The sequence below is a fragment of the Echinops telfairi genome, unplaced genomic scaffold (assembly GCF_000313985.2).
Source record: "Echinops telfairi isolate 266 unplaced genomic scaffold, ASM31398v2 ScPeMD7_443;HRSCAF=831, whole genome shotgun sequence".
NCBI lineage: Eukaryota > Metazoa > Chordata > Mammalia > Afrosoricida > Tenrecidae > Echinops > Echinops telfairi.
This window is the reverse complement of record NW_022104341.1, coordinates 36,302,626-36,321,364: the sequence shown is the minus strand read 5'-3', so window position 1 is coordinate 36,321,364 and position 18,739 is coordinate 36,302,626. Positions and strand designations below refer to the sequence as shown.

General features: G+C 42.2%; 1 protein-coding gene across 1 annotated transcript in view; it reads right to left on the bottom strand.

The window, feature by feature from the left end:
- Nucleotides 1-18,739, bottom strand: part of LOC101645372 (uricase) — a 44,059-nt gene that overhangs the window by 22,800 nt on the left and 2,520 nt on the right. Inside the window, exons 2-4 of the mRNA XM_004699600.2 lie at nt 10,101-10,319; nt 2,049-2,165; nt 1,873-1,951 (exon numbers count right to left, since the gene is read on the bottom strand). Of these exons, the coding sequence (XP_004699657.1) occupies nt 1,873-1,951; nt 2,049-2,165; nt 10,101-10,319 (415 nt within the window). The remainder of the gene's footprint in view (nt 1-1,872; nt 1,952-2,048; nt 2,166-10,100; nt 10,320-18,739) is intronic.

The window sequence follows — 18,739 nt, the reverse complement described above, 5'->3', positions numbered from 1 at the left end:
AACCACTATGCCACTGAGGCTTCTTAAAGGCACCTACTTTGAGATATCTTTGATTTGGCAACACCTGCACACTAAAACCGGACAGATGGAGGGAAGGGAGGGAGAAGGAGGGAAGAACACTTAAGTTAGCAAACAGCTCTATCACAGTGAATGTATCACAAGAGTACAAACAGTTACTCATGGAGAGTCAAAATCATTGTTTTCAACCTAATTCAATAACTATTAATTCTATCTCTTTTATCTGACAATAATTTTCTAAGCGTTAATCAGACTCTGAGAAAACCCTTGCTACTCAAAACAAAACAGGAAAAATACAACTCATGGCCATTGAGTTCATTTTGGTTGATAGCAAACTTGTATGAGATTAGATAGATAGATAGATAGATAGATAGATAGATAGATAGATAGATAGATACTCTATCAAAGATAGAACTGCCCCTGTGGGTTTCCAAGGCCATGTAAATCATTAAGGGAGAAGCAAACCTCATCTTTCTCCCTTAGAGTAATTTTGGGTTTGAACTGCTAGCCTGTGCTTAGTAGCCAAAGTCTAGTTTAACACAGATAGTAAAAATATTAAATATTTAATAAGAATGTTTTTCTAAAGGAAGTATTATCCCATAGGTCTCAGAGTAAAAAACAAAAAGGCCATATGTTTTATTAACCTTGTTAACCTTATAGCATGTCTTAGGAGCCCTGGTGGTATGGTGGCTGCCCAGTGGTTTGCCATCCTGATAGTAGACAGTTTGGAACCACCAGCTCCACAGGCGAAAGACTAGGCTTTCTACTCCTATAAACAGCTACAGCCTTGGAAACCCACGAAGGGCCACTGTGAGTCATCGCTGACTTGATGGCAGTGAGTTTGGTTTGGGTTCCAACATGGCTGACGCCTCAAATTCCCGTTCGAGAGAGCCAGGTAGAAAGCACAAACAGGAAAGGAAAGGGCAAAGAGAGTTCAGAGCTCCTACGTTTGATCTGTACCGGTTACTACAGTTTTGTTTTGTTTCTTATTTGGGCTCCACACATGTCTGTGCTTGGCTTTACGATCCTTGGAGGTTTTCTAATCTAATTCTTAGTCAGTTATTGAACTCTACTCTACCAACATGAACAAATCAGAAGACAAATGTTGAGAATCTTGATATTTGTTAAGCTTAATTATCTGTATTAAAAGGCCTGTATTTTGATTCTGTTCCACAGTTAACTTTAAAATTCCTTAGTAAATAGATGGCATCAACTCTATGGTAGTTTTTTTAATTACTGTTTTGAATGAAATTCATTTTATAATTATTAAAATAACATCAATGGCTTTATTATCATGCAAGCAAAATATCACTGAAACTTGATTGTCATTTTGTAGAAATTTCTGATGAAGACCGTTCGAATGATAATATGGTATGGTACAAAGAATACTGCTCAGAAAACTGAAAGCTTTGGATTCGTGTTTTCTGGGGACTTTGTTTTGTTTCCCTTCAACTTTGGGCAATAAAATTACTTTCCTTATTGAATCACCAGATGCATTGGAATTCAGCTCTCGGCCGTGGAGTCGTTCTGACTCTCTGGGTTTCTGGCACTGTAAGTCTTCACAAGGCAGACAGCCCCACCTTCCTCTCACAGGGCCGTCAGCGCTTTGCTGAGTTAGCAGCCCAGAGCCGGCCCCCTTAGATTTGTTGTATAAATAAATATTTCACTTTTAAGATACGAAGTGGAGGGAAGTTTCATAGAATTCAAAATCACACTGCTCATTCCCATCTCAGATGGACAAGCTCTCAAAAGCTCTGTGGTTGCCTTAGTGTGAGTGAACGGAGTCATTGAGAAGGGAGAGGGGGGAACCGGAAAACGCTCTTGCAACGGCAAAGCATGGGGAACCGCTCTCACCGCTCCTCGTCTGCTCAGCCTCACAGAAGTGTGTTCCGGTGGGAGTGTGAATGAATGCATGGACATGCTTGACACCATTCTGAAAACCAGAAAAAAAAACAAAAGTAAAAATATCAGCATATGTCACAAAGCCAATTTTCTTAAATTAAACCGGGAACACGGGTAAATGAGATAACCTTTTCCAAACGCCTCCAAGGGACTTCTTCCACATAAACTTGAACTCGGATGACATGGTTAAAAGAAGAAAGGAAGTGCTCGCAGACGTGCATGGCAAATGCTTCTATGCTTTTGATCTGTAAAAAGAAGCAAGATGCTAGCTGAGATGCTCGTCCCAGTTAAAAATAATTCTTAGAGACCCGTGGGACTCACTTTCCTGATCCAATTGCTTTTTTAAATAAGAGAAATACACTTAGAATCTTAGTAGTTGAGTTGATCCTTCTAATGTTTCACTAGCGCTCCCAAGGGTAGTGAATAAATCAGCATCCTCGGGCTTGAGCAGAGAGTAAGGCAATATGCAGGTTCTTCTCATGGGGAGCTCAGCCACCACCTAGGCCCTCACGGTACACTTCAAGTTTGTGAACTTGAAGTGCTCCCACTTTCTGAAGGCCAGATGCTCATGAGGGGCTGCCTCAGCTTCCTTACCTTGCAGGTTAGGGTTTTCAGTCGCTGTTGGGGCCCTTTTGACTCGCATGACCGGTGTATTTCAGAGCAGAAGCGAGCTCCATAGAGCGTAAAGGCTGGGGTCCTTAGAAGCAGATCACCAGGCCTGACTTTCAAGGACCCTCTGGTTGGGTTTCCATCATCAACCGTCTGGCTAGTAGTCTCACTTTTAATCAGAGGGATGCCCTGCCTTGCATACACGCTTTCTGTCAACCATGTTGAGACCCCAGGCCTACATAAAGATCTCATTTGACTCCCTGGGCAAAGCTTCGTGGTCCTCAAGTAGTTGATTAATTATTTGTGGCTTTGTCTGTAATGAAGGTTTATTTTTGTATAGATTTCCCTGGAATTGTTCTATTTTACACCTGCTGTTCCAGAATACGTATTAATAGCATCCTAGATCTCTCTCAAATGTATAAGGTCACTCTATCTATACTAGTTATGCAATCAGTTGTTAATCATAAAGTCAGCTTTTCAAAACTACCAGTCGCTCTGTAGGAGAAAGATGACGCTTTCTAACTCCCTAAAAAGCTGCATCTCGGAAACCCACAGGGGCAGGTCTACCCTGTCCTATGGGGCCACCATGAGTCAGAACTAATTCGAAGGCACCTCACAATAACAACCTCGATAATGAATGACTATACACGGCCATTCCTGCACTTTCCTACAACTGCTCACACGGGGTAGGATGTATAAGGATCCTGTGACCTAAGTCCTCTTCCATAACAAAATACAACAGCTTCTTTCTACTGGTTTTTTTTTAAAGAGAGCTGAGGCTTTTTCGGTATCTTTTCCTATACTTGCTGGGTCATTCTGATCATCACGGTAAACGTTCAGGGTAGAAATTTGATCGTGTAGGTATGATATTTTCATTAGTTTGTTCATTTAATGCATGCTGAGTATGACTTATATGTAAAATCAAAGAATAGAACTTTTCCAGTCTAAATTTCTCTCCTTGATAGACATCTAAGCAAATTAAAAATAATTTCTGATTGCACTTATTATCAAACCAAACTCAAAGCTATTGAGTCAATTCATAGCAGCCCTGTATTATTGCTGTCGTTAAGTGCCATGAAGTCGGCTCTGATTCATAGAGCCCATAAGTCCAACACCACTGGCCAGTCCTGTGTCACGCTAACAATTATTCTGGTTTTGGGCCCATGCTTGCAGCTCCTTCCAAAAGGCCTTCTTCATTTCCGCTGCCCGTCTACTTTCCTGTCTTCTCCAGGGACTGCTCTCTACGGACAACAGGTCCAAAGCACATGAGATAGCGGCTGGCCATCTGTGCCTATACAGTGCCTTCTGGCTGCCCTCCTTCCAAGACAGATGTCTGTGGCTGTTCTTTAGGCAGTCCAGGGAACTTTCAACGGTCTTCAGGAGCATCAGAATACGAATGCACGAATCGGCTTCTGTTTTCCTTGTTCATTGTCTGCCTTTTACATGCATGTTTTGGGTCAGGTGCAACTTAGGCCTCACGATAACACCCTTGCTTTTCAGCACCTTAAAAATGTCCTATGCACCAGATTTCCCCAGTGCAATGTGTCATTGGACGGCTTGGCTTCTGCTTCCATGAGCACTAATTGTGGATCTAAAGAAGACAACATCTTTGACAGCTTCAAACCTTTCCCCATTTATTAGGATGTTACCTATTTATCCAGTTATGAGGATTTTTATTTTCTTTACATTGAGTTGTAACCCATATTGGAGGCTGGAATCTTTGATCTTCATCAAAAAGTGTCTCAAATCTTTCTCACAGCAAAGCAAGGTTGTGTCATCTGCATACCACAGGTTGTTGATAAGCTTTCCTCCTGTCCTGATGTCATACTCTTCTTTATATAATCCAGCTTCTCTGATGATTTGCTTAGTATACATATTGAATAAGTGTGGTGAGAAGCTACAACTCTGACACACCTTTCCTGATTTTAAGCCATGCAGTATTCCCTTGTTCTGTTTGCACAACTGCCTTGTGATCCATGTACATGTGCCACGTGAGCACAATGAAGTGCTGTGTACTTCCCATTGTTTTCAAGGCTAGCATAGTTTGTTGTGCTCCACACATAACCAATAAAACACAAGTAAAAGTCTTTTTCTGCTTGGAGCCCAAATCCCTCTGACATCAGCAATGACATCCCTTGTTCCACATCCTTTCTGAATCCAGCCTGGACCTTTGGCAGCTCCCTATCAATGTACTGCAGCAACTGTTGCTGGATGATCTTAAGGAAAACTTTATTTGCATATGATATTAATGATATTGTTCTATAAAGTCCACATTCTGTTAGGTCACCTATCCTTGGAATGGGTACAAATATGGATCTCTTCCAGTTGATTGCTCAGGTAGCTATCTTCCAAAATTCCTGGCCTAGATAAGTTGAATGCTTCCAGTGCTTCATCAGCTTATTGAAACATTTTAATTGGCAATCCATCAATTTCTGGAACCTTTTTAGCTAATGCTTTCAGGGCAGTGCAACCTTCTTGCTTCAGCACCATTGGTTCTTGCTCTTATCCTACCTCTTGAAATAGTTGAACGTTGACTAGTTCCTTTTGGTCAAGTGTCTCCGTGTATTTTTTCCCCATCTTCTTTTGTTGTCTGTGCATCATTCAATATTTTTCACTTAGAACATCCAATATTGTAACATGAAGCTTAAATTTTTTTCTTGAGTTCTTTCAAGTTAAGATATGCTGATGCACAACATCCTCCCCAGGACACACCAGAAGCACTCAATGTGTAAACCTCACTAAGTGAACTGGGTTTTACTTCAAACTCACCTCCAGCCCATGGACTTAGGGCTGAAACTCCCTAATTTGAGAAAAAGCAGATGACAGCTAGTCCAAGGTCATAGAACTAGTGGATGTTGGACTTTGGTTCAAATCTCTTGTCTTAAAGGTGTCTAAGGGATAGTGGCCAGAAATGCCATATATTTACCCTTTTAATGCCCTCCTTGCTCCATTATTCCATGTATTAATCTGGAAGGCATGGATCTGCCATTGTGAATGAATACAATTGAAAGCTTTGCCCTATCACTAACGCCCATTGTTTTTGTAAATCTTGTACAGTAACTTAAGACTTTAATCTATACAAATTAACAATTCGTGTATTGCAGTTCATAGCTGGCCTATACTCATATAATTTCCATTTATGAACAGTGTTTTACATTTTAAACCATTGGCTAAATTAATGATACTTCCAATGAGTAGTGGTTATGCATTGAGATGCTAACCACAAGGTCAGCAGTTTGAAACAACCAGCCAGCTCTACAGGAGAAAGAAGAAGCTTTATGTTCCTGTAAAGGTTTATAGTCTCCAAAACTCACAGGAGAAGTTCTACCCTGTCCTATAGGATTGCCATGAGCCAGCATTGACTCAATGGCAGTTGAAGTGACATCATATGTGATTATTGATAATGTTCTCTCACCTAAAATGACAATAATATCTTTAATATACTCCTGAAACATGCATAAACCATAGATATATGAATGGATTTGGAGCTTGCACTGAACCATAGCCCCAATTTAAGAATAATTAGTTCTTGGGATTTGCCTCTATAGCACTGATGATACGGGTGCTATAGAAACGTGCGATGAGGAAACTAGGTGGGGCCAAGCTCTCAGAAGGAATAGAGGCTGGGGACTTAAAGGGTTGTCTTCAAACAGGCAGCCATCTGAGTGAGGCATCGACTAAGTCCACATGGAAGAAACACACCAACCTATGTGATCTAGGATTGTAAATAATAAAATACAAATCTGAAAGAGGGAACGGTATCAGAGCTTAACTTGTGAATAGCTATGGATGACAGTGGAAGGCCACAAGCCATTTGCAGGGTCCACACGTGGATTAAGGCTCCGGTGAATCCCCTCTGACCACAGTGAAGGGACGTGAGAAGGCTGGTTAATAGAGAACATTGTCCCGTTGACTGTGGCAGTTGTCATTAAGTCAAAATGTAATATCATTTGAACTTCCATTGGGCCCATTTTAAACTTGTTTTATTTTTTTAAGAGAAGGGGAACTTACACGTGATATTAAGCTTCAGGCGAATCCCCTCTGACCATACCAGGGACGTGAGTAGACTTGCTGTCATGCAGAACGCATTAGAAAGTGGGTTGTTGTACATGCCATTAGGTTAAAATTTAGCTTATTATTATTTGATCTCTCTTTTGACCCATTTTAAATTTGGTCTAGCTTTTAATATTTTCTGCTTTCTTTTTGATCGAGGTGTTTATGTGCTTTCCTTTTTTTATTGCTGTTAGTTTGTTGTTTGAATGTTTTTCTGCATATGAAATCCAGGATAGGTAAATCTATGGAGACAGTAATTGGATTAATATTGGAGGCATGGCAAGGGAGCTTGAGGGAGAAATGGGGAGCTAATGATGATGAATGTAAGAATGAACAAAATGTTAGAAACCGACTGCTGATGATTTTACGTCTCTTCTTGATGTGATTGAACTGTAGAATTACATGATATGTGAATTATGCCAATAAAACTGTTTTTAAAAGGAAAATAATGGAGTTTTCCCACAAATTTAAAAGATGCTGAGCATTTTCTTCCTTTTTGGTTTTCTAACTCTAGGTCTTTACACATTTCATTATATTTTGCTTTGTCTTCTCAAGCTGCCCTTTGACATTTTTTTTCAGCTCTTTGACTCATCGTTTCTTTCATTTGCCGTATAATTCAGAGCAAGTTTTAGAGTCTCTTCTGACACCTCCTGGGTCTTTTCTCTCTTTCCTGACCGTTATTCATGGGTGGTGTTTGTTCTTGATGTCTTCCCACAGGTCATCAGCTCTTTGGTCATCAGTGTTCAATACAGTGCTCATGGGATGTTCTCAAAATTCAGGTGGGGTACTCTCAAGGTCATATTTTAGCTTTCATGAAATTGTTTCAATTTTCTCCAGCTTCAATCTGAGCTTAACATATGAACCATTGATTGTCTGATCCCTAGTTGGTCCCTGGTCTTGCTTTAGCTGCTGATATTGAGCTTCTGCATCGTGTCTTCCCACAAACGCAGTCAGTTAGATTTCTGCGTATTCTCTCTGGGGAAGTCCGTGTGTACAGCCGCTGTTTGTGCTTTTGAAAAAGGGGTTTGCGCTGAAGAAGTGATTGGCCTTGTAACATTCGATCATGCAATTTCCAGCTTCATTTCTATCAACAAGTCCCTATTTTCCAGTTACTGTTCTTTTGTCTTTATGTCCAACTTTTGGATCCCAATTGCCAATAATGATCAGTGCCTCTTTATTGCATGTTTGGTCAATTTCAGACTGAAGTCGTTGGCAGAATTCTTCAATTTCTGCATTACTAGTATTAGTGATTGATGCAAAATTTGAATAATAGTGGTATTTACTGGAGTTCCTTTTTTGTGGATCGATAGTTATCCTACCACAGGCAGCATTGCCCTTCACACTAGACCTTTTTAGCAATAAAGGCATTGGCATGCCCCTTGGCTGTGACATTCCTGGCAGAGTAAACTGTATGATGTTCCGACTCGAAATGGCCAATACCATTCCATTCCAGCTCACTAACGCCTAGGGCTTCGAGCTTATGCGTTCCATTTCATTTTTGACAACTGCCGATTTTCCTGGGTTCATACTTTGTACATTCCAAGTTCTGATCATTAATTGCTTGCAGTTGTTTCTTCTCATTTTGAGTCACACCCCCATCAGAAAATGAAGGTCTAGACGTCTCTACTCCATCCACATCATTCCGACGGCCTCTACTCTGGGAAGGCAGCTAGTCATCCCTCAGTCACGTGTCCAGTGTCTTCTGACCCGAGCGGCACTTTCTGACACTATCTCCGACAGTGGCCTGCTCTTCGCGAGGTTCTCAGTATGCAACAGTGTTCCGATGCTGTCCTTAAGGGTTTCAGTGCCAAATTCCTCAGAATTGGGCAGCTTATTCCTTCTTCTCAGTCTGGAACCTCTGCGGAAACCTGTTCATTTGGGGTGACCTTGCTGATATTTGAAATACCAGGGACATAGCTTCCAGCATCACAGCCACACATAACCCACTACATTACAATAAATTCACAGACAAATGGCGGAGAAGCCCTATCGGATAGGGTAGAACGTCCCGTGGGTTTCTGAGACTAAATCTTTGTCAGCGTAGAAAGCTTCCTCTTTCTCCCACGGAGCAGCTGGTGGTTTCAAACTGCTGATCCTGCAGCTTACAGGCCAACACACAACCCACGATGCCCCCAGGGCTCCATGGCTGACTGTAGGCCGGCATGGTTCCACTCACACTCACAGAAACTCTAGGTGAGATTGCTGAAAAATACTGGGTTCTATCAGACTGCAGATACTTGGGAGAGGGTAGCCCTTGTTAGGAGTGATGGAGTCTAGTTTGACTACAGTGACCTCATGGGACAGAGCAGAAGAGACCCACAGGCTTTCCTAGGCTGTCATGTTGACCAGCATAGACAAGCTGATCTTTCTTTCACTAATGAGTTCACACCAGCAGCCTTTCAGATAGCAGCAGAGCTCTTAACACTTTTGCCCCTGCAGCCCCTGCAGAGTGATGTTAACCACCAGACGTGGATAGTAAGAAGTTTTGGTGGTGCAATGGCTAAAGCGCTGAGCCGCTAACTGAAAGATGAGTGGTTTAAACCCTCTTAACAACACTGCTAGAGAAAATAACCTCTCTATCAGCCCTGGGAAAGGTTTACAGGTTAGGAAATGCTTCAGGGGAACTTCTACTTTGTCCTAGGTCTCTATGAATTGAAATTGACTTAATGGCACACATATATGCAGACAATCAGTGGTCAGGATGTTAGAAAAATTGCAGATGCTAGGTGCCATTGATTGGGCCCCAGTTCATGGCAGCTCTAAACACAACACAAGGGAATGCTGCACAGTCCCGCCCTATTCCCAAGATGGGTTATAACCTTATGGACCATAAGGTTTTCATTGGCTAATTTTTTAAAATAGATTGTCGGTCCTATCTCCCTAGTCTGTTTTATTGTGGAAGCTCTGCTGAAAACCTGTTCTGCATTATAACAATATGCTAGCAACTACTAATGAGCTGGTGGTGACTCCATAGGAAAGCGCTTGCTGAACCAACAGTATCACCTAGAGAAGTTAGGAAGGTGTTAAAATGTGCAAAAATGAATTTCATCTATGAAAAGAAATCTATCTTTTAGATTATCTTCTATAGTAGTAGCAACAGAAAGTGGTGTCTACAAGAAAAAAACCACTGCAAAAGCATAACAGAACTCAGAAATGCATAATAAATGTGTTAAATTCCATTCCTAAATTATCTCCCGAGATCATTCTAATTAATTCATAACATGTAAACGTGGTGGGTAGACTTCTCTACCTAAGAGATATTGTAAGAAGACAATAAAGAAGAGGGCACAAAGAGATCATCCAAAAAGAAACAGAAGAAAGAAAATATGAACCATAAGTAGAAGAAGAAACAGAAGAAAATCAAGCTATCCTGCAAGCCTGACAATTTTAGGATAGAAAATGAATATTTTGAAATGGCTTAAATGTAAAAATAGCAAAATTAAAAGGTAAATGGAATTTAAATAGAGAAGGTCCTGCAAACAAGATAGGCAGCATCTCCGAAGAAATATGACACATACCCCTTTGAACTTTGCCAAGACATGGACTGTGTTCTTGATCGTGTCGGTCGGGATGATGTCTGAATTGTCTCCATACAGGTAATCCTTTTTGGAACTCAGAGTAAGTTGCACTGAGGTTGCCACCTCCTTAATGGTGTGGTACTTTCCATCTCGCTGAATGTGGAGAACTTTGACCATATCCTTTCCATAGCCAGTCCGAACAAATTCCACCTCATCATTCTGCAAAGAAAGCACAGTCGTCTTAAAGAAAGCTAAATACAAGTTATTTTTAAAATGAACTATGTTTTCTTTCCGTTCTAACTGTACCACACAGTTCTAAAGGGTGAGATTGAAAGTATTCTTAAGAGTGAGACCATGTCAGATCTTTAAAGAAGAATGTGTGGAGAAACAAGAATCTCAAGAAACAGAGAAAACATATTAGGTTAGCCTGAAAAGAGATTCTTGATAATAGTAGTAAGTAATAACAATATCGCCTAGGTCAAGCTACAGAGCCCCAGTGGCCTAGTGGCATACATGGCCACTGGCTGCAAGGTCAGCAACTCGAGCCTACCACACACTCTGAGGGAAAAAGACGAGGCTGTGTGCTCCTATAAAGATGTACAGTCTCCGAAGCCGAAGGGGCAGTTTGACTTTGGCCTGCGGCAGCTATGAGTCCGGCTTGACTCAATGAACGTGGGTGACTTAACCTTCCTAACAACCCTGAGAACGAACGTTATTCCCATTTGACAGACAAAAAAACAACAACCCTGAGATCCAAAGATATGAAGTCATACGCCCACGTTCATGAAGCCACCAAGGGGTGCAGTCCTAGGTCACTCTAGGCATGTGACTGTGGTGTATACTCCTAACCACTTGGTTAACTAGCTTTCTTCTATCAAAGGCTTTGACTATGTTAGCTGGAGAAAATAATACTGCATTTTCACAGAGATCGTTTTCCCAAGGAGCATGCCCTGGGACCAATAGAAACAATTTGAAAAATGGCATCTTCTCCTTGCAGGCAGAAAGAGAAGAGTGATTAAAGACAGGGTCTTGAGTTTCCTCAAGGAGGACAGAGCCAGGACCAACTGGCTGCAGGGAAATCTATGCTCTTAGTGAAGAGATGTTTCATGAAAGCCCAGTGATTGTTTCACAGGGACGTTTGTCTGAAGTCGGGTCCCTAGCTCAGGAACATATTCATCTCCCCTGCTAGAATTGAAAACTCGTATCCCTGCACTTTATTGGCTGTTGAGGGAAGAGACAAGAGGGGAAAGAAAAGCCTAGTTTCTTTATCATGGAAATTGAACGTTTTCATAAATGGTAATGAATAATGATGAAAAAATAAGAGTGAGTCAAAACCAACATGCAGTAAGGGTCTGCGGAGGACAAAGATGGGACCTAGCTACAAACCACCCTGGGGTTGCTCAGATGTTCCCAGGGTGCCTAAAAATCAATTATGGACAAACCAGATTCCTGGTGAGCAATCTGGGAACATTAGCCAGTACTAGGTAGCACTACTATATTTGCAATCGAAGGGAGGAGGGGGAGGCTGGCTTAAACCTTGGGAACAGAAGCGGTGATGCCCTTGTGGGTTATTTGCCATAAGCTCAGTTGAGCTGTCCTGTTCTTCCTCCACGGCGGGGGTCTATTTAAGGAACGACCATTGAAGAAGCTCCTCAAACACTGGCTCCTAAGAAAACCAACGACCAGAACTGAGGGACGTTGCTAAGAACTGCGGGAGCAGTGGCATCTCTGTGATAGACTCCTTGCACCTTCCATGCAGCAGCCCTAGATGAATTTCCCCAACCAGCAGACTTCATGCATAGCAGCCACCCATCCATGAGGTTTATATGTCACGATGATGCTGAACCATTTCAGCGAAGCTTCCAGACTAAAAGAGACTAGGAAGAAAGACTTGGAGGTCTACCTTCTGACAATCCATCAATGGAAACCTCGAGAGATTACCGTGCCCTGAATCTGAGCATGGGCATGAGATAGGACCTGGCAGTGTCTACTTCTAATGGGCATGGGGTTGGCATGAGGCGGAACCAACTCCGTGGCACCTAACAACAGCAATAAAAATGATAACCCTGGTGGGGAAAGAGGTAAGATTGTATAGTCTGGAGTAGTTTGGGAATCATACCCGGTTTAAATTCTGTCTTGCCTGCTGACTTGGCACAAGTAATTTAATGTAGTTTCTTCATTTGTCCAAGTGCAGATAATCACTCCTACCTGGTAAAATTGCTATCGTTTGTGAACAGGCCTGCTCAGGTCCCGATCCTTTGCGACACAAATAAAATGTGAATTTCTCTACCGGTTTTCCTCCTGTGATGAACAACTTCAGTGGATACATCAAAAGAGTCACTGAGGCAGGGGTGCAGCCAGGCCAACACCAGAAACAGGTATGTCAGGCCTGGCCATGGGGCGGCAGAGAAGCAAAGGCAACCGTGATGAAGGGCCCCAGTTAATGGAGTGCTGCGGTATGCGGCTCACAGTAGCGGGGAATTGACTCTGGCAGGCGCCAGAGAGAATGCCTGGAGTCACACAGGATTCTACCTGGGAGAGGGAGCATTCGACTGCTTGAGGCCCCTGGATAGTAGGGGCTAGGGTTCAGGACCAAATATCTCTGAACTCATTCGCATCCCCAACACACATCAGAATTCAAGATTTGTTCCTCCTCAGTCCCGTTGCCTGCCACTAAATAGCTAAGCTACAGAAGTTGAGATTGTGAAAGCTAGTGGTAACTACAGAATCAATAGCGAGATTAGGCAATAATAATTGCTTCATATCTCCACTCCTGCCTATCTCTCTAGCTTCATGTCTTAACACATCCTACATCAAACTTACCTTTGCTCACCATGACTTTATTTAATTGTTGCTCTCAGGCTTTGTAAGCTTCCTCTGCATCTAGGTCTTTATTACTGCTCCTTCCTTCTTTCTGTCTCCACATTTCATTTGAAGCTTAGGTGCTTTTTTTTTTTAGTTGTGATAAAATATGTATATTTTATAATTTGGCATTTGAGCTGTGTTAAGTGTACAATTAAATGGTTTTAATGAAGTTATGCAACCTTCACTAATACTTATCTTGCCACCTCTTAAATGATTTCAAATCCAATCTCTATACCTATTAAGCAATATATTCTTTATTTCTTGAACGTCCTTTCCCCACCAACTCCCTTTAGCTGCCTAACAATATCTTCTAATCATCCTTCAGGTTTTAGTCTGATTGGGTGTTACTTCCCCTAAATCATCTGCCCAGCCCTTCCAGTCTGGGGTAGATGCCCTTCCATATGCTCTGTGAATGCTCTGCTGTTGCCTCCTGGAAACTTTATGAAATCATATTGCAACTACCACTTTGTGAGTCTGATTCCTGAAAAACAAACAAACAAACAAACAAACAAAAAACAATATGAGACCAAGAGCAGTTTCTTGCTTGATGACTCTGGAGTTCAGCACAATGTCTAGAGCCTAATAGGTACTTAGTAAATGCATCGTGAATGAATGACTGGTGCCTCACCACCGTCTCTGCTGAGCTGACAGAATAGCTAATAAAAATTCACTGAAGGATTCAATAGGGGAAGAGCTGCTTCTACTCAGACTCCATTCAGAAAGTCACACTTCCTGGAAAAATGAGGAAGGAAACATACACCCACTCATCGCCACAACCTAGAAATTACCAGCACAGCTGGTCAGAGGACAAAGGCCCAGAAAGGATCGGATTCCACACGGAGCCTGACATAGCCATCCCAGAATCCATGTGTTACACACGTGGGAGAGGTCAGTGCTCCTAAACAATATCCCGTTGGACTTTGACTTCAGAGCAAAGCTTGAAAAACCTTAGCTAGTAAGCAATGGGTCAGCATTAAGGAAGATAACCATGTGAGCCCAGCCCAGGACAGAACAAATCCAGTATGGCCCCTGAAACAGGCTTGGCAGACCCTAATAGGACAGATAATGCATAGGACCAGAACTGAGTTTGTTCCCCTCCATAAAGCCCCCACCAATTCTGTGATTTGAGAAATGAGAAGCAGATGTCAGAAACTCATGGTGGATAGTGTACAGTATGTATGTATGTATGGATGGATGGATGGATGGATGGATGGATGGATGGATGGATGGAAGGGGGAGGGATCCAAGTCCAAGATAACAGTACAGTAAAATGTAAAGGTGGTCCTGGAGGGGACTGCGAGGCTGTGAGGACTGGCCTTGGGATCAGGTGTTAGGCTGCCCCGTTGTGAATTTCATTAGCTTTGTGGACTGAGGCAAGTTTCCCCCAGTATAAAATAGAAATATTGCTAGCACTCATCTTCTAGGATGACTGTATGGATTATCTGAGGAAAACCATAAAGCGCTTGTAAAACTTGTAAGTACTCAGTCAAGTTTAGCTTTAACTGTTATTGATAAAAATATTGATGAAGGTGATGGCTAATTTACATGTCAACTTGGCTAAGATATGGTTCTAAGTGATTAGGCCAAACAATTGTCTAATCACTGTTATGGAGTAGTTACATGTGATCAAATCAGTTGGCCTTGGGGACAGTCGTTTACTTTCCAGAATGTAATAGAAAGCCATATAATAGTGTAAGGTCATATAATCATGTTCCTCCATGCAGTCTGATATAATGTAATCAATCAATTGAGATCATACCAGTAGAGGTTAAATCCTAAACCTAATCATTTCTGAGTTATAAAGGTCAGAGTAGATAAAGCACACACATACACTACATGCAGGTGCACAGCTATCTCAGGGAATCTACATACTACATACCTCACATGCTTCTATGGTTCTATATCTATGATCATCATTTCTGACTTCACATTATCAACAACTCATACATAAAGTTACAGACAACTCACATGATGATCACAGGACCAAACGTGAGAGCAATAGGGAACCGTATGTGATTCGCCCAACCTAGAGACGGTCTACATTATTTTCCAGTTTGGTCTGAAAATAAGAGAGCACTCACTATCTCATTGCAGAACTCTGGATTATTAAAAATCTCTGGGAGTTCTCTTCAAAATACGTTGTAGGCAAGTAATGAACCTCTACCCTTTTGTATTTTAAGCCATGTCTTTAAGAGGATGATCTGTTTTGTGTAGCTATTTGTTAATGCTGGCATTTTGTGTTTCTCTAGGAAATTGAGATTCTTCTTGTAACTATGTTTTTCAAAAGCAGAAGAAAGTCAAAGGTGTGATAAAATAAATGTAACATATTGTTAAGTTTCTGTAAAATGGCCTTGATGCATATATCTCAGAAACAACCCCCCCCTTAATCTCTAATCTTGAAGAAAGGTGCTTCCCATTCCCACAGCCTAGAGGTCACAGGCACAGCTGGCCTGAAGGAAGCGGTGTTTCCTTCAGCCCTGTTCACGTGGTCCTTATTGGACCGCATCCAGACTCAGACCCTATCTACAGACGATCTCTTCTGACTTCAATCTATGATTAAGTTTCCTCCTAAGACCACTCCTTAAAGATAAATACTTGATGTCTACTGATTTGCCCACTAATCACTGAATGTAACTCTTAATTCTGATTCTCCATTTCTACATGAACATCTTCAAGTCCTACTTGCGTGCCTTCCCAGGATGATCTTGCAGTAACCTACCTGAGTCTACGTATGATATGCCTGGGCATGTGTTTAGTTGTTCTTGAGATTAGAAACCCTATGGGACACTAGTATTCTGAACCTGGGGGCTGTAGAAAGTCTAATGGATAGATTTGAGACAGAGTTGTGCACTCCATGAAACTGTAACCAAAATCTTATGTGTTTGTAAAAGCAGTGTATTTTTCTGGGAAGAGCATTCTTATTAGGTTTCCTAGATCCCAAAGGGGTTCATAATTCATAAAAGGTTAAGGACCATTGGCCTGTGCAATTCGAGGGTGAGTTGTTAGGCTCACCTTTGATGAAATGCACTTCGCCAGGGTCTGACGATTAGTCATGAACTAACACAGGGGCGAAGGGATCCTTCTCGGGGCACAGCCATGTGGAGGCTGTGAAAGAGGGCCTGAGAGAAGAAGAGCACACGAGCTCTCCATTTAGAGGGCCTGAGAGAGACTCGCCACCTCAGAGCCGCATGACCTTACGTTGACAGCTGCCGCGGGTCCGCTCCAACTCCCAGCCACCCCACATACAATGGAAGGAAACACCACCCGGTCTGGTGCCACCTTTACAATCATCGGGATGTTCAAGCCCCCTGTCACTGGGTCTTTTGAGGGTCTCCCAACCTGGGGAACTCATCTTTCGGCACAAGACAGACAATATCCTATTGTCATCAATAAGGCTTTCATTGGTTGATATTCCCGGGCCTTTCCTTCTACCCTGTCTTAGTCTGGAAGCTCCAATAAAATCCACTTACCATGAGTGACTCTGCTGCCATTGGGAATATTGTAGCATGTATGCACATCACCTGGCATGTGTAAGGCAGTATGTAAACAGGCCTTCTCTACACAGCTTAATCTTACTGTTCTTTTCCTTGTTGATCTGTGAACTAGGATATTTCCTGCAATCGTTATGTGGTTGAAATTAAGTGATTTAAGTAGTGATAATCCCAAAAGGGACTAGCACATAGTAAATGCCAATGAATGTAGCTATCATTATCTGGCTTGCCAATTTGACCGGAAGGCTCACAGGTAGAACTTGTGATATTGGCTCCAAATATGAGGAGACACCCTCGTTTCTCTTTGGACAGGGAAGGGTAATGATCCCATAGAGGTCGGCATCATGTTGTGCTCTAGGAATGCCACTGATTAAACAAATATCTGGTCAATAAATTCTAGCTGTTCATAAGCATTTATGAGACATCTCCTTATTAAAGTAAAACACAGCCTTCTCCACTCATACTCATGCTCAGCCCTTTCCACCCTCTGTTCATCTCTCTAGCCGTGCTTTCTTTGTACAGCAGTCACTGCTAGCTATTTACATCTGCCAGGGACCAAGTGAATTTTCCCCCAGGACTGAGGCAGAAAGAAGTACAGCTCTGAGGCCTCACAACCAGGATTTGACTTCTGGCCTGAGCAATGTAGTGAGCTCTGGTAGCACAGTGGTTATGAGTTGGGCTGCATTCCATAAGGCCAACAGTTTGAAACTACCAGCTGCCCCGGAGGGGAAAGATGAGGCTTTCTGCTTCCATAAAGAGTGACAGTTTCAGAAACCCACCAGGTCAGTTCCACCCTGTCCTACAGAGTCGCCAAGAGTTGTAACTGGGAAGTGTACTTCTTTCTCAGAGCTTTTAACTACCATCCAAGAAGCCCCTCTCTCCACATGCCCTGGCTCACTCCAACAGTGAGCTTCTCCATAAAACTGTGCCTGACACCCCCAACGTTGCATTTACATTTGAACTCGAATCCCGCAAGTGGACAGTCATTAGCTTCTCAGATCGCTTCTTCCATTACTATTTTTGTACATGCCTGAGAATCTCCACAATCAAAGTCTGAAGATAAAACCAAGCCAACTTTGTCTTCCTTATAGCACCCAACTGTATTCTGTAAATGGTCATTAATTATGTGCCCAAGGAATAAACTCATATTCCCAAATAAGCTGTAAGGAGAGATTTGTGAGGAGGGGGTCAGTACCCATTCTATATCAGTTTATCTTTCCATATAAGAACTCCTTTAGGAAAAGAAACAACATTTGTTTGTCTCACTTGTGAGCTCAAAATGACTCTCAGGAAATAAAAACCATGGTGAGGCTGTTGCTGAAGCCCTGTATATCAGAAGCAACAATAATGACGGCACAGTTTCCAACTCTGGCATCCACTTGCTTGATTTTTCTCAGAATACGTTCTTTGTGTTAGTGCTTTGATTTTGTGTTTTTAGCCATGGCCATGTTTTTATTCCAGTCTGCCGTGGAAACGTCTGTATTCTCCTGGAAAAGGAAAATACTTCGTTTAAGATCTTCCCTGACCTGACAACATGTTAATAACCCCCCGCATCCAGGAGTACTGTCTGTGGATTCTATGTGGCCAGTGCGACCCGCAGAGAAGTCTAGAGTGCCTTGGGAGAAACAGCTGACTTCAGAATTGGTTTTAAAATTTACAACAACAACAAAAAAGTGGGAGGTGGAGACATGTCAGATCTGCACCCCAAAGGAATCAGTCATGGGCGGTTAAAGTAGATCATGAGTTTCTCTCCCTTTCTGCAGTCAGACAGCGCTGCCCTCATGTCATTTTTATGTGCCCATGCTCTGTTTTTAGTCTACAGTGGCGAGGCCCTAACTTTGTCATAGAGGAAAGGAAGAAAGCAGGAGGGAACCAGCGCTCAGTGCGCACCTGTTACATGCCAGGGGCAGAGTCTCACCTTGGAGACGGGAGCTGATGCTCAACGGGATTAAACATTTTGGTCAGAGGCAGGAGGTGGTTGGCAGTAGAGCCCAGCATAAAACCCGAGTCAGCCTCCGTCTCGCGCTCATAATCTTCTCATTGTGCCTGGCTGCCTCCCAGATGAAACTTCATAGTAAAATTCTCTATAACAGAATAGAGAATCTAGAAGCACAGACTCACAGCCCAAACTCATGAAATTGATGTGATCAAACAATGTAATACAATACATTCCATTGTTTTACAGAAATACAAGGGAAGATTGAGCAACAAACAAGAGACCCTAAAAAGACCAAATAGTTAAAAAAGAATTTCTAGAAATGCCCTAACAAGTAGATTCAGTAA